General features: G+C 42.1%; 1 protein-coding gene across 2 annotated transcripts; it reads right to left on the reverse strand.

Annotated features, from left to right (window-relative positions):
- Positions 1-1476: 1476 nt before the first annotated feature.
- Positions 1477-13125, reverse strand: vps26c (VPS26 endosomal protein sorting factor C). Of its 2 annotated transcripts, XM_071328664.1 has the most exons (8): positions 12914-13125; positions 9079-9222; positions 8741-8890; positions 7552-7632; positions 7184-7258; positions 4012-4162; positions 2178-2330; positions 1477-2088 (listed from the first exon to the last, which is right to left on the reverse strand). In XM_071328664.1, exons 1-8 carry the CDS (start codon positions 12968-12970, stop codon positions 2003-2005), a joined length of 897 nt encoding a protein of 298 aa, XP_071184765.1. In that variant the 5' UTR covers positions 12971-13125; the 3' UTR covers positions 1477-2002. The 2 variants fall into 2 exon arrangements, with proteins under 2 accessions (XP_071184765.1, XP_071184774.1); XM_071328673.1 differs by lacking the exons at positions 1477-2088; positions 2178-2330 and adding an exon at positions 3466-3745.
- Positions 13126-14838: the final 1713 nt, after the last annotated feature.

A 14838-nucleotide genomic window follows, 5' to 3' on the forward strand; every position in this document is an offset into this window, starting at 1 on the left:
ATGCATACCCCACAAGACATGCCACAAGAGGTCTCTTCACAGTCCAGAACAGACTATGGGAGGCACACAGTACTACATAGAGCCATGACTACATGGAATTCTATTCCACATCAAGTAACTGATGCAAGCAGTAAAATTAGATTTAAAAAACAGATTAAAAAACACCTTATGGAACAATGGGGACTATGAAGCAACACAAACATTGGCACACACACACGATAACATACGCACTATACATACACGTGGATTTAGTACTGTAGATATGTGGTAGTGGTGTAGTAGGGGCCTGAGGACACACAGTGTGTTGTGAAATCTGTGAATGTATTGTAATGTTAAAAAAAATATATAAACTGCCTTAATTTTGCCGGACCCCAGGAAGAGTAGCTACTGCTTTGGCAGAAGCTAATGGGGATCCATAATAAATACAAATGGTCTGGGGCTGTTTTTCATGTTTCGGGCTAGGCCCTTGAGTTCCAGTGAAGGGAAATCTTAATGTTACAGTATACTATGACATTCTAGACGATTCTGTGCTGCCAACATTTTGGGGAAGGCCCTTGCATGACCATGCCCCTGTCCACAAAGTGAGGTCCATACAGAAATGGTTTGTCGATCGGTGTGGAAGAACTTGATTGGCCTGCACAGAGCCCTGACCTCAACCCCATCAAACACCGTTGGGATGAATTGGAACGCTGACTGCGAACCAGGCCTAATCGCCCAACATCACGAATGCTCTTGTGGCTGAATGGAAGCAAGTCCAAACATCTAGTGGAAAGCCTTCCCAGAAGAGTGGAGGCTGTTATAGCAACAAAGGGGGACCAACTCCATATCAATGCCCATGATTTTGGAATGAGATGTTCGAGTAGGTGTCCAATTTGTGTGTTGTGGAATGTATTGTAACGTTAAAATTGTATAACTGCCTTAATTTAGCCAGACCCCAAGAACAGTAGCTGATGCCTTGACAGAAGCTAATGGGGATCCATAATAAATACAAATTAATATACTTTTGGTCATGTGTATCACTTAGTTCTGGGTTAACAGAGACTAAAATAAAGTAATTTGGTCAGATGCATTTGTTTGTAGTCTGTCCACAAGAGTGTTGTCTGCAAAAACATTTCTGTGAATTGTGTGATGTAAGTAGCTACTTTTTATTTACCAAGATGCGAGTTTCCTCCAGATGCATCAGGTCCTTAGCCCAGCATTACCTAAAATCTGTTATTTAAGGCTTACTTTGAAAGTTAATTTAATCTGCTGTTGGGACATTAGGTCCAAGTCCTGGGGGGGGGGGGGGGCTACAGTATATCAGAAAGCCGGATCATTATTTTTAACCAGCCATCTCTGATCTTATGGTTTGGGAATATGGATTCAGTCTAAAAATGTGTCAATCTTTACTGAAGAAAATTTACTGAAGCTGCTTAACTCCTTGAGCCAGCTCTTTGGGGTTAAGCCAATACACACGATTTACAATGATAACATAACTGGAATGTTAAAATGCATTTAATAACTTGGTTGATTTTGAATACCTTGTTAGTTTGAAATGCCTCCATTTAGAATGTTCTTTGGGCTACATTTTAACAGTGCCAACATTCAGTTAGAAATTGACCATATTACTGCTAATGATGGGCAATGTCTCTCCAAAAGACTTCTGAAATGCAACAATGCGGCTTCAACGATATCATGAATTGATACACAATTAAGTTACTTGATCCATTTTGACATTTGCACTATTATATTGAAAGGTAGCCCACAATCTTGAACATCCTCTGCTTTTTCAGTCTTTTTTTTCTGAACTGTAGACATACATCCATATAACATTATGTACTTATAGACTGTGTCATTGATTCAGAGCAGGGAAGCCCAGCCAACAGATATGACTGTCTGCCAGGACTTGTAGGCTTGGCTATCTCTGGACTTTGAGTCCTTGGTCACTTCAGGTCGTTCTTGCCCAGGCATGTCAACGGCACTATTCTCTGACCATCCTCCATTGTAGTGGAGCTCTGGGCTCTCACGCTCGGCACAGCTTCAGAGGAAAGTTCTCAGTGATCAGATGATGTTCGTCATGGAGGACAATCACCACATTCACCTCAAACTCTAGAGGAACAAAGAATCGCATCTGTCAGTCATCGGTAAATCACAAACTGTTGCACTATTTGACTTGTATTTATTACAGGTTAACTCACCGACTTTAAAGTTGATGGTCTCAAGGGTAGGGCAGGTAAAGAGCCTGGGGAAGACCATGTAGATGGGGATGGGGAGGCTGTGGCAGACATCTCCCTCTGCTATCTGGATGTTCTGGATCTCTGTGGCATCTCTGGCATAGCCCTCAGCACAACCTGGCGCAGATGGAAAAACACACCATTAACTTCTATAGGAGTGGGTAGGGCCCTGTTTAGACACTAATCTGGATTGGTGAAAGCAAAGTAATGGGAATCTTACTTTCATTCAATCACGTACAGTTCAGATGAACGATACCCTCGAAGGAAGCATTGTTACAGTATTCTACCAGGGCCTGCCCTCCAAATATACTGAACAGAAATATAAAAACGCAACATGTAAAGTGTAGGTTCCATGTTTCATGAGCTGAAATGTTAAAAAATCCCAGAAATGTTCCATACGCACAAAAAGCTTATCTCAAATTGTGTACATAACCCTGTTAGTGAGCAATTCTCATTTGCAAAGAAAATCCATCCACCTGACAGGGGTGGCATATCAAGAAGCTGATTAAACAGCATGATCATTACACAGGTGCACCTTGTGCTGGGGACAATAAAAGGCCACTAAAATGTTCAGTTGTCTCACATAACACAATGCCACAGATGTCTCAAGTTGAGGGAGTGTGCAATTGGCATGCTGACTGCAGGAATGTCCAGCAGAGCTGTTGCCAGAGCATTGAATGTTAATTTCTCTAACATGAGACATCTCTAACGTCATTTTAGATTATTTGGCAATACATCCAACTGGCCTTACAACCAAAGACCATGTGTAATCACGCCAGTCAAGGACCTCCATATCCAGCTTCTTCACCTGCAGGATCGTCTGAAACCAGCCACCCGGAAAGCTGATGAAACTGTGGGTTTGCACAACCAAATAATTTCTGCACAAACTGTCAGAAAACGTTTCAGGGAAGCACATCTGCGTGCTTGTCACCCTTACCATGGTCTTGATCTGACTGCAAATTGCAAATGCTCACCTTCATTGGCCCCTGGCACGCTGGAGAAGTGTGCTTTTCACGGATGAATCCCGGTTTCAGCTGTACCGGGAAAATGGCAGACAGAGTGTATGGCGTGGTGTGGGCGAGCAGTTTGTGATGTCAACATTGTGAACAGAGTGCCCCATGGTGGAGGGGGGGGGGTTATGGTATGGGCAGGCATAAGCTATGGACAACGAACACAATTGTATTTTATCAACGGCAATTTGAATGCACAGAGATACCATGACGAGATCCTTAGGCTCATTGTCGTGCCACTCATCCACACCCACCTCATGTTTCAGCATGATAATGCACGGGCCATGTTGCAAGGATCTGTACACAATTCCTGAAAGCAGAAAATGTCCCTTTTCTTTCATGGCCTGCACACTCACCAGACATGTCACCCATTGAGCACGTTTGGGATGCTCTGGATCGACGTGCATGTTCCAGTTCCCGCCATTATCCAGCGACTTCGCACAGCCATCGAAGAGTAGTGGGACAACATTCCACAGGTCACAATCAACAGCCTGATCATCTCTATGCGAAGGAGCTGTCGCGCTGCATGAGGCAAATGGTGGTCACACCAGATACTGACTTGTTTTCTGATCCACACCCCTACTTATTTTTTTAAAGGTATGTGACCAATAGATGTATATCTGTATTCCCAGTCATGTGAAATCCATAGATTAGGGCCTAATGAATTTATTTCAATTGTATGATATCCTTATAATGAACTGCAACTCAGTAAAATATTTAATTGCTGCATGTTGCGTTCATATTTTTGTTCAGTGTAGATGGGCTACAATAAGTAGCGTCAGACTCACCGCAGGTCTCTACGCGGACCAGCTGCAGCTCTATGCTCTTGATGGCCACATCAGAGCTCTCCACCACCAGTTCTCCAGTCAGGGGCTTAGTGATCACACAGTTGGTGGCATCCAGGTGGCCCCGGATCAGGAACTTGGGCAGCAAACTCCTCTGAGGGAGACGATGGTGAGTAATACAAAGATGGGATGTTGTTAACGGTCTGAACATTCCTGCTACGGTGTCTGCTGGTTTCCCTTAAATAATTTTGATCAATGACGGAGTAGACCGATTAAGTCCCAGGAAACCAACATCTAGAATGCCAAAAGGTATGCTATACAGTTGAAGTCGTAAGTTTACATACACTTAGGTTGGAGTCATTAAAACTATTTTTCCAACCACTCCACAAATTTCTTGTTAACAAACTATAGTTTTGGCAAGTCGGTCAGGACATCTACTTTGTGCATGACACGTAATTCTTCCAACAATTGTTTACAGACAGATTATTTCACTTATAATTCACTGTATCACAATTCCAGTGGGTTAGAAGTTTACATACACTAAGTTGACTGTGCCTTTAAACAGCTTGGAAAATTCCAGAAAATCATGTCATGGCTTGAGAAGCTTCTGATGGGCTAATTGACATCATTTGAGTCAATTGGAGGTGTACCTGTGGATGTATTTCAAGGCCTACCTTCAAACTCAGTGCCTCTTTCCTTGACATCATGGGAAAATCAAAAGAAATCAGCCAAAAATTGTAGACCACAAGTCTGGTTCATCCTTGGGAGCAATTTCCAAATGCCTGAAGGTACCACGTTCATCTGTACAAACAATAGTACGCAAGTATAAACACCATGGGACCACGCAGCCGTCATACCGCTCAGGAAGGAGACGCGTTCTGTCTCCTAGAGATGAACGTACTTTGGTGCGAAAAGTGCAAATCAATCCCAGAACAACAGCAAAGGACCTTGTGAAGATGCTGGAGGAAACAGGTACAAAGGTATCTATATCCACAGTAAAACAAGTCCTGTATCGACATAACCTGAAAGGCCGCTCAGCAAGGAAGAAGAACACTGCTCCAAAACCGCCATAAAAAAGCCAGACTACGGTTTGCAACTGCACATGGGGACAAAGATCGTACTTTCTGGAGAAATGTTCTCTGGTCTGATGAAACAAAAATAGAACTGTTTGTTTGGAGGAAAAAGGAGGATGCTTGCAAGCCGAAGAACATCATCCCAACCGTGAAGCACGGGGGTGGCAGCATCATGTTGTGGGGGTGCTTTGAGCAGGAGGGACTGGTGTACTTCACAAAAAAGATGGCATCATGAGGCAGGACAATTATGTGGATATATTAAAGAAACATCTCACGACATCAATCAAGAAGTTAAAGCTTGGTCGCAAATGGGTCTTCCAAATGGACAATGACCCCAAGCATACTTCCAAAGTTGTGGCAAAATGGCTTAAGGACAACAAAGTCAATGTATTGGAGTGGCCATCACAAAGCCCTGACCTCAGTCCTATAGACAATTTGTGGGCAGAACTGAAAAATTGTGTGCGAGCAAGAAGGCCTACAAACCTGACTCAGTTACACCAGCTCTGTCATCAGGAATGGGCCAAAATTCACCCAACTTATTGTGGGAAGCTTGTGGAAGGCTACCCGAAATGTTTGACCCAAGTTAAACAATTTAAAGGCAATGCTACCAAATACTAATTGAGTGTATGACCCACTTCTGACCCACTGGGAATGTGATGAAAGAAATAAAAGCGGAAATAAATAATTTTCTCTATTATTCTGACATTTCACATTCTTAAAATAAAGTGGTGATTCCAACTGACCTAAGACAGGGCATTTTTACTAGGCCTTAAGGTCAGGAATTGTGAAAAAACAGAGTTTAAATGTATTTGGCTAAGGTGTATGTAAACTTCCGACTTCAACTGTATATATACACAAAAGTATGTGGACACCCCTTCAAATTAGTGGATTCGACTATTTCAGCCATACCCGTTGCTGACAGGTGTATAAAATCGAGCACACAGCCATGCAATCTCCATAGACAAACATTGGCAGTAGAATGGCCTTACTGAAGAGCTCAGTGACTTTCAACATGGCACCTTCATAGGATGCCACCTTTCCAACAAGTCAGTTCGTCAAATTTCTGCCCTGCTAGAGCTGCCCTGGTCAACTGTAAGTGTTGTTATTGTGAAGTGGAAACGTCTAGCAGCAACAACGGCTCAGCCACGAAGTGGTAGGCCACAAGCTCACAGAACAGGACTGCTGAGTACTGAAGCGTGTAGCACGTAAAAATAATATGTCCTTGGTTGCAACGTGTTCCAAACTGCCTCTGGAAGCAACGTCAGCACAATAACTGTTTGTAGGCAGCTTCATGAAATGGGTTTCCATGGCCGAGCAGCCGCACACAAGCCTAAGATCCCCATGCACAATGCCAAGTGTCAGCTGGAGTGATGTAAAGCTCTCTTCCATTGGCAGTAGAAGCCCATTCTCTGGAGTGATGAATCACGCATTCCCATCTGGCAGTCCGACAGACGAATCTGGGTTCGGCGGATGCCACGAGAACGCTACCTGCCCGAATGCATAATGCAAACTGTAAAGTTTGGTGGAGGAGGAATAATGGTTTGGGCCTGTTTTTCATGGTTCAGGCTAGGCCCCTTAATTCCAGTGAAGGGAAGTCTTAACGCAACAGCAAACAATGACATTCTAGAGGATTATGTGCTTCCAACTTTCTGGCAACAGTTTGGGGAAGGCCCTTTCCTGTTTCAGCATGACAATGCCCCCATGCACTAAGCAAGGTTCATACCGAAATGGTTTGTCGAGATCGGTGTGGAAGAACTTGACTGGCCTGCACAGATACCTGAACTCAACCCCATCGAACACCTTTGGGAGGAATTGGAATTGTGAGCCAGGCCTAATCGGCCAACATCAGTGCCGGCCTCACCAATGCTCTTGTGGCTGAATGGAAGCAAGTCCCCGCAGCAATGTTCCAACATCGAGTGGAAAGCCTTCCCAGAAGAGTGGAGGCTGTTATAGCAGCAAAGGGGGACCAACACCATATTAATGATTTTGGAATGAGATGGTCGACAAGTAGGTGTCCACATACATTTAATCTACACTACATGACCAAAAGTAATTTAACATTTTGTAGGTGTTTGGTCATATTCCCGACAGGCCTGCTGTACCTCCCGGACATTCTGCAGGGTCTCTGGCGTGATGGTGAAGTCTACCGGGGTGGGTTGCAGCTTGGCTTTCTGTGGCTGAGAGAAGAGAAAGGGGACAGTCTAACCATGAGTAAATGGTCTGCGTGGCCCCAGAGAAGGAACAGTCCCCTAGTAATCATGTATGATGTCATTGTGTAACTATAGATTACAACATCACTTCACTTCATCTATATTGAAGAAAATTATGAGAAACTACAGGCCTGTTTCTTACTGTAGCTACATGAAACTTAAAATCAAGCAACGTCAGATCATGTTATGGTGGTGTTTTTGTATGGGATTCTCAGAAGAGATGAGATATTGGTCTGAGTCAGGATGATGGTTGATCTCACCAGACAGTGCACCATGAATTCACAGGTCTTGCTCAGGTCTTTGGCCAACAAGGAGCGCTTCATGTCACAACGGAGGGTGTACTGAGAAAATAAACACCATACAATTATTAATATTAGTAACAAGGCTTTTGTGGATACAAATACTTTTTCTCACATGATATTGTCAGGAGAAACAGGCATATGTTTGCTAAAAGCCTGCCTTAAAATAAAGCTGGATTCCTTTTCCAGTGGTAGAATTGAGACTGATAAGTCACCCCCCATGAGGTTCCTCATCAGTACTATCTGAATTTTAGGTCTAATATTAGATGCAGTACAGAGACTCCCCTCTGTCTTTTGAATGCCTCGCTTATTCTGGAAAGCAATAAAAATACCTAATCTACTAGATCGTACTGTTTCAGAAGACATAGCTTTTCAAGCGTAAACATTCTTATTGGACAAAAACAAAGCCTATTAGAGAATTTTTTTCCAAAGGTTTAATGCTCAAGCGTTACACTATTGAAATGTTGGTCTACACCTCATTGATTTTGCAGACTACAGAACACATCTAGATCCTTTCTGAAGCTTGACTGATTCAGGGGACAAAAAAAACCTCCAGTTTGAGAGTAAAAATGCCTCGGCAACTACAGAATGCCTTGTTATTTTCACTCCAGCAAAATGTAAGATTGCTGGAAAATGACCTTTCAGCATCTCTTTAATAACATTATTTCATTGCTTAGGCCTATACATCTGCAGTGATGAAAACATGTTTTTTTAAGCAAACATTTAGTCTTCCTTGTATTTTTTGTTGTTGCAGTTTCCTTGAGACAACAAACGACTGGAACACAGGAAATGTCAATCTGTGCATCTCTCTCTGTCTCTGTCTCTATAATTACACCTCATTAGCGTCAGAGAGGTTTACAATCACAGTTGTTTTTGTATTTCTCCAGATGACATGACAATAAAAGGGATCTTTTAAATTGTCATTAGAAATAGCATGGGCACTGCGTCAGCTGAAGCAGGTCTGACCCAAAGATGGCAGACAAAATGCATACACAATCAATTTTGGACACTGAAATATCTGCTTTGGGAGGTATAGTATGGTTCTCTGGCTGGTCCTTGTCTGACATGGAGAAGAATCTAGGTCAGTCTGAAAACACAGAAGACAGCCATTTGCAAAGTGCAGGGCATGCCCCAGCTCTGTGGTCATTACCTGAATGTTGACGAAAACGCCATGGTAGGTCTCATACAGCACTTTGTTGCCCTTTGTGTGCAGGGGGAACTCAAAGGGAATCTCTGTCTTGCCTCCAGGCACCTTGCCTTGCTTTACCACTTCAATGTTGCTCGTGATAAGTTGAATGGGCTGTTACAGAAAGAGGGGAGAGATCAATCTGTGACATCAGAATCATTGATATACAGACTTAGGTCAGGTATCTATGCTCCATGTTGGCACTAAACAGTCCATGACAACAACAACATAATCTAATCATGTGAAAGAGGCAGTTCAATGTGTGGTGATCCTTGGGCTTGGAAATACCGTTGGACACTCACCTTAACAGAGTTGTAGAAGGCCTCAAAGACTCCCACACTCTTAGAGCTAAGCTGTAGGTTGACAATTCCCTCCATGGTGAGAGTGATGCCCTGGTGCTGGACCGCCTCTTTACTAACTATCGCCACAACACCGGCAAGGACCTCCTGACATAATAAACCATAAATTATATTACAAATATGAAATGCAAAAAGTATCACACTCTTGGTGTTTAGGGTGTTCATAAAGCTGTACTATGACCAGAGGGTTTAGTGAAAAGATACACATAACTGACAAAATAAAGGAAACACCAGCAAAGTGTCTTAAGCCGCCAGAACAGCTTCAGTGCCAGTTGGCATATATTCTACAAGTGTCTGGAACTCTATTGGAGGGATGCGATACCATTCTTCCACAAGACATTCCATCAATTGGTGTTTTGTTGATGGTGGTGGAAAACACTGTCTCTGGCTTCGCTCCAGAATCTCCCATGAGTGTTCAATTGGGTTGAGATCTGATGACTGACACACACACGATGATGGGATGTTAATTGCGTAATTAACTTAGGTACCACAACTGTATGGAAGCACCTGCTTTCAATATACTTTCTTTCCCTCTTTTACTCAAGTGTTTCCTTTATTTTGGCAGTTACTTGTATGTCATCATCTGCGATATGCAACTTTTCAGGGAAGTTAGGAACCAATATACACAGGCAGTTAGGAAAGCAAAGGCTAGCTTTTTCAAACAGAAATTTGCATCCTTTAGCACAAACTCCAAAAAGTTCTGGGAAACTAAAGTCCATGGAGAATAATAGCACCTCCTCCCAGCTGCCCACTGAACCGAGGCTAGGAACCACTGTCACCACCGATAAATCTACGATTATTGAGAATTTCAATAAGCATTTTTCTACAGCTGGCCATGCTTTGCACCTGGCTACCCCTACCCCGGTCAACAGCTCTGCACCACCTACAGCAACTTGCCCAAGACACCCCCATTTCTCCTTCACCCAAATCCAGAGCTGATGTTCTGAAAGAGCTGCAAAATCTGGACTTCTACAAATCAGCTGGGCTAGACAATCTGGACCCTCTCTTTCTAAAATGATCCAGGCACAATTGTTGCAACCCCTATTACTAGCCTGTTCAACCTCTCTTTCGTATCGTCTGAGATTCCCAATGATTGGAAAGCTGCCACGATCATCCCCCTCTTCAAAGGGGGAGACACTCTAGACCCAAACTGCTACAGACCTATATCTATTCTACCCTGCCTTTCTAAAGTCTTCGAAAGCCAAGTTAACAAACAGATCACCGACCATTTCGAATCCCACCATACCTTCTCCGCTATGCAATCTGGTTTCCGAGCTGGTCATGGGTGCACCTCAGCTACGCTCAAGGTCCTAAACGATATCATAACCACCATCGATAAAAGACAATACTGTGCAACCGTACTCATCAACCTGGCCAAGGCTTTCGACTCTGTCAATCACCGCATTCTTATCGGCAGACTCAACAGCCTTGGTTTCTCAAATGACTGCCTTGCCTGGTTCACCAACTACTTCTCAGACGGAGTTCAGTGTGTCAAATCGTAGGGCCTGTTGTCCGGACCTCTGGCAGTCTCTATTGGGGTGCCACAGGGTTCAATTCTCGGGCCGACTCTATTCTCTGTATACATCAATGAAGTCGCTCCGGCCGGTGATTCTCTGATCCACCTCTACGCAGACAACACCATTCTGTATACTTCTGGCCCTTCTTTGGACACTGTGTTAACTAACCTCCAGACGAGCTTCAATGCCATACAACTCTCCTTCTGTGGCCTCCAACTGCTCTTAAATGCAAGTAAAACTAAATGCATGCTCTTCAACCGATCGCTGCCCGCACCTGCCCGTCCGCCTAGCATCACTACTCTGGACGGTTCTGACTTAGAATATGTGGACAGCTACAAATACCTAGGTGTCTGGTTAGACTGGTTCCTTACTCGCTTTAAGCACCAGCTGTCAGAGCAGCTCACAGATCACTGCACCTGTACATAGCCCATTGGTAAACAGCCCATCCAACTACCTCATCCCCATACTGTATTTATTTATCTTGCTCCTTTGCACCCCAGTATCTCTACTTGCAGTCATCTTCTGCACATCTACCATTCCAGTGTTTAATTGCTATTTTGTAATGACTTCGCCACCATGGCCTATTTATTGCCTTACCTCCCTTATCTTACCTCATTTGCACACACTGTATATAGACTTTTTTTCTACTGTATTATTGACTGTATGTTTGTTTATTCCATGTGTAACTGTGTTGTTGTGTGTCAATCTGCTGTGCTTTATCTTGGCCAGATCGCAGTTGTAAATGAGAACTTGTTCTCAACTAGCCTACCTGGTTAAATAAAGGTGAAATAAATAAAAATATAAAGACTAAACTCTCCTTCCAGACTCACATTAAACATCTCCAATCCAAAATTAAATCTAGAATCGGCTTCCTATTTCACAACAAAGCATCCTTCACTCATGCTGCCAAACATACCCTCGTAAAACTGACTACTCTACTGATCCTTGACTTTGACAATGTCATTTACAAAATAGCCCCCAACACTCTACTCAGCAAATTGGATGCAGTCTATCACAGTGCCATCTGTTTCGTCACCAAAGCCCCATATACTACCCACCACTGCGACCTGTATGCTGTCGTTGGCTGGCCCTCGCTTCATGTTCGTCGCCAAACCCACTGGCTCCAGGTCATCGATAAGTCTTTGCTAGGTAAAGCCCCGCCTTATCTCAGCTCATTGGTACCATAGCAGCACCCACCCCAGCAGGTATATTTCACTGGTCACCCCCCAATTTCTCCTTTGGTCGCCTTTCCTTCCAGGTCTCTGCTGCCAATGACTGGAACGAATTGCAAAAATCACTGAAGCTGGAGACTCATATTTCCCTCACTAACTTTAAGCACCAGCTGTCAGAGCAGCTTACAGATCATTGCACCTGTACATAGCCCATCTGTAAGTAGCCCATCCAACTACCTCATCCCCATATTGTTTTTTGCTACTTTGCACCCCAGTATCTCTACTTGCACATTCATCTTCTACACATCTATCACTCCAGTGTTTATTTGCTAAATTGTAATTATTTCGCCACTACGGCCTATTTATTGCCTTACCTACCTAATCTTACTTCATTTGTACACACTCTATATAGACTTTTCTATTGTGTTATTGACTGTACATTCGTTTATTCCATGTGTAACTCTGTTATTGTTTGTGTCACACAGCTTTGCTTTATCTTGGCCAGGTCGCAGTTGTAAATGAGAACTTGTTCTCAACTGGCCTACCTGGTTAAATAAAGGTTAAATAAAAAATAAAAAACGAATGTTCGACAACGCAGGACATCCACTAGAGGGCAGTAGAATCCTTACACATTGAAGAAATTGATAACTGCTGATTAGTCAAAATAATCATTATCATCGATTCACCACAAACACATAAAAGGTTGCTCTGTAGTAAGCAAAACAATTGGCATGCACACGACTTGCCAAGTTTCCAGAGCTACGAAACACAGCAATTTAACTCAGGGTTAATCTAGCCACTGTATTGTGAAGTTAATGATAAAATTGGAGTAAAACAATGGTCAACACGAGCTAGTAACAGAACATGTCGAGGGTAGAAGAGGTTAAGTACTTATTTGACACTTCACTGTATCACCTGTCACTGATGCACTTGTTCAAGCTATACCATTTGGAATGACTTCTGCTGAGTACGTGAACTGCTTTATACCCAAACAAGCGTGACACAATGTCATCGCTTCTTACAGTTTGGTAGCATCGATAGTTATACTGTACATCTTACTATGTAAATTTCAGGCAAATTGACCCTTACCCCCTCATGATATACTTTATTTGCTCTTTTCAGTCTGATGTCCAAACTAGCACTCATTTTCGACGATTTGGCGGATATCGATCAAAATGTGTAGCACATCCACAGTAAAGCAAAGACAATCCACCTTTCTCCTCTTCAGCTGCGATATTTCCTCATACACGTCATGTGATAAATTGTAGATATGTCATGTGACCAATACGCCAACCCGCTATGTCCGCCCCCAAATTAAGAGAATTTGGCGAGTTCATATGCTAGTCCGGAACTAGGAAACTCGGAAATGTCTGACTTGCTGATTCGTTGAACACGTCACGTGTGCGTCACGTGTATAACTATAACCAGTTAGCATGTCAGAAATGTCCGATTTTCCTCCGAGTTTCCTCCTTCCGACTAGTACGTCAACGAGTCAAGAGTCAGAGCCAGCAGTCCAATCGCGTTATTTTTACCCTATCAGCCCTCGCGCTGAATCTTTTTTATTTATTTTTATTAACAACAAATCAATACAGAAAGTACATAAGGGAACACAAGTATATATATATTATATATAATGGACAATCGAGCTAGGGGGTACAATATCACATTACAATTACACAAGGACCTTAAGGGACATACATACACTTACAATTCTAACAGCTTTTTTGTTAGTAGAGTATTTAACTGTCTTAAAATACAGTTCAATTTATTTTTGTAGGGTAAGAAAATGTGTTTTTTTGTTAGTAAATTTACATTTGTGTATATGAAATTTGGCCAAAAGAATAATGAAATTAATTACATAAAAATGTTTCAGCTTATTTTTTATCGTATGTAAAGAATCCAAGCAGTAAATCTCTCCACAATAGTGTAAAATCTTCATAAATGTGTTCAATTATAAATCTACTGATGTCTTGCCACAGTTTTCTTACATGTATACAATGCCAAAAAAGATGCAACACTGTTTCTGGGTGGTCATTACAAAAGGAGCAATTTGAGTTTATGTTTTCCTTAAACGTCTTCATATAGTGGTTGGCAGGATAATATTTATGAATAATTTTAAAGGAAACTTCCTTACTTTTGTTAACAAGTAGGTATGTGTGTGGCAACATCCAAACTTTTTCCCAACTGATATTATCAATAAATCCATTCCAATAAGGCATGACATAAGGTATAGATACAACATCCTGCTGAAACAAGGTTCGTATCGCTCTGTTGTTGAATGGACCAAAAGAAAAACAAATCTTTCCTACTGATGAGTCAACAGGGTCAATAGAAGGTAGGCTCTGAGGGTCAGGTCTTGACACGTTCCTGAATAACAGAGCAACACCTGAGGGAATGGCGTCTAAAACAATTGCAAAATCTTTAGGTGTTACAGGGACCTTGTAAAGTGATAAGAATTCTTTATAACTGAGTAAAAGACCCTCTGCATTTACCAGTTGGCTCACCAATAGGATATTATTTCGGAACCAATATTCTAAAAACAAAGAAGTATTTTTATACAATATATCCCGATTATTCCATATATAATATCTGTGTGGAGAAAAATTATGTTTATAAATTAAGGACCATGACAAGAAAACCTGCCGATGAAAAGCAGAAAGTTTCACTGGAATTTTGTCAATATTATAATTGCAAAGCAACATGAAGTTAAGGGCACCAAAAGTAAAGAAGACATGATGAGGAATAAAATTCCAGATAGAAGTGGGTCTTCTTAGGAATTGTTTTATCCAATTGATCTTAAAAATATTATTTAAAGTAGTAAAGTCCAGAAAATTCTGTCCACCATTCTCATAAGTGTTCATTACAACAGTTTCCCTAATGTAATGGGTACGGTTTCTCCAAAGAAAGTTGAAAAGCATCTGGTCTATCTCCTTGCTTATTTTACTGTCAAGATATAAAGATAGAGCGCCATATGTTAGTCTAGAGATACCTTCGGCCTTGGTTATTAGGACTCT

The sequence above is a fragment of the Salvelinus alpinus genome, chromosome 1 (assembly GCF_045679555.1).
Source record: "Salvelinus alpinus chromosome 1, SLU_Salpinus.1, whole genome shotgun sequence".
NCBI lineage: Eukaryota > Metazoa > Chordata > Actinopteri > Salmoniformes > Salmonidae > Salvelinus > Salvelinus alpinus.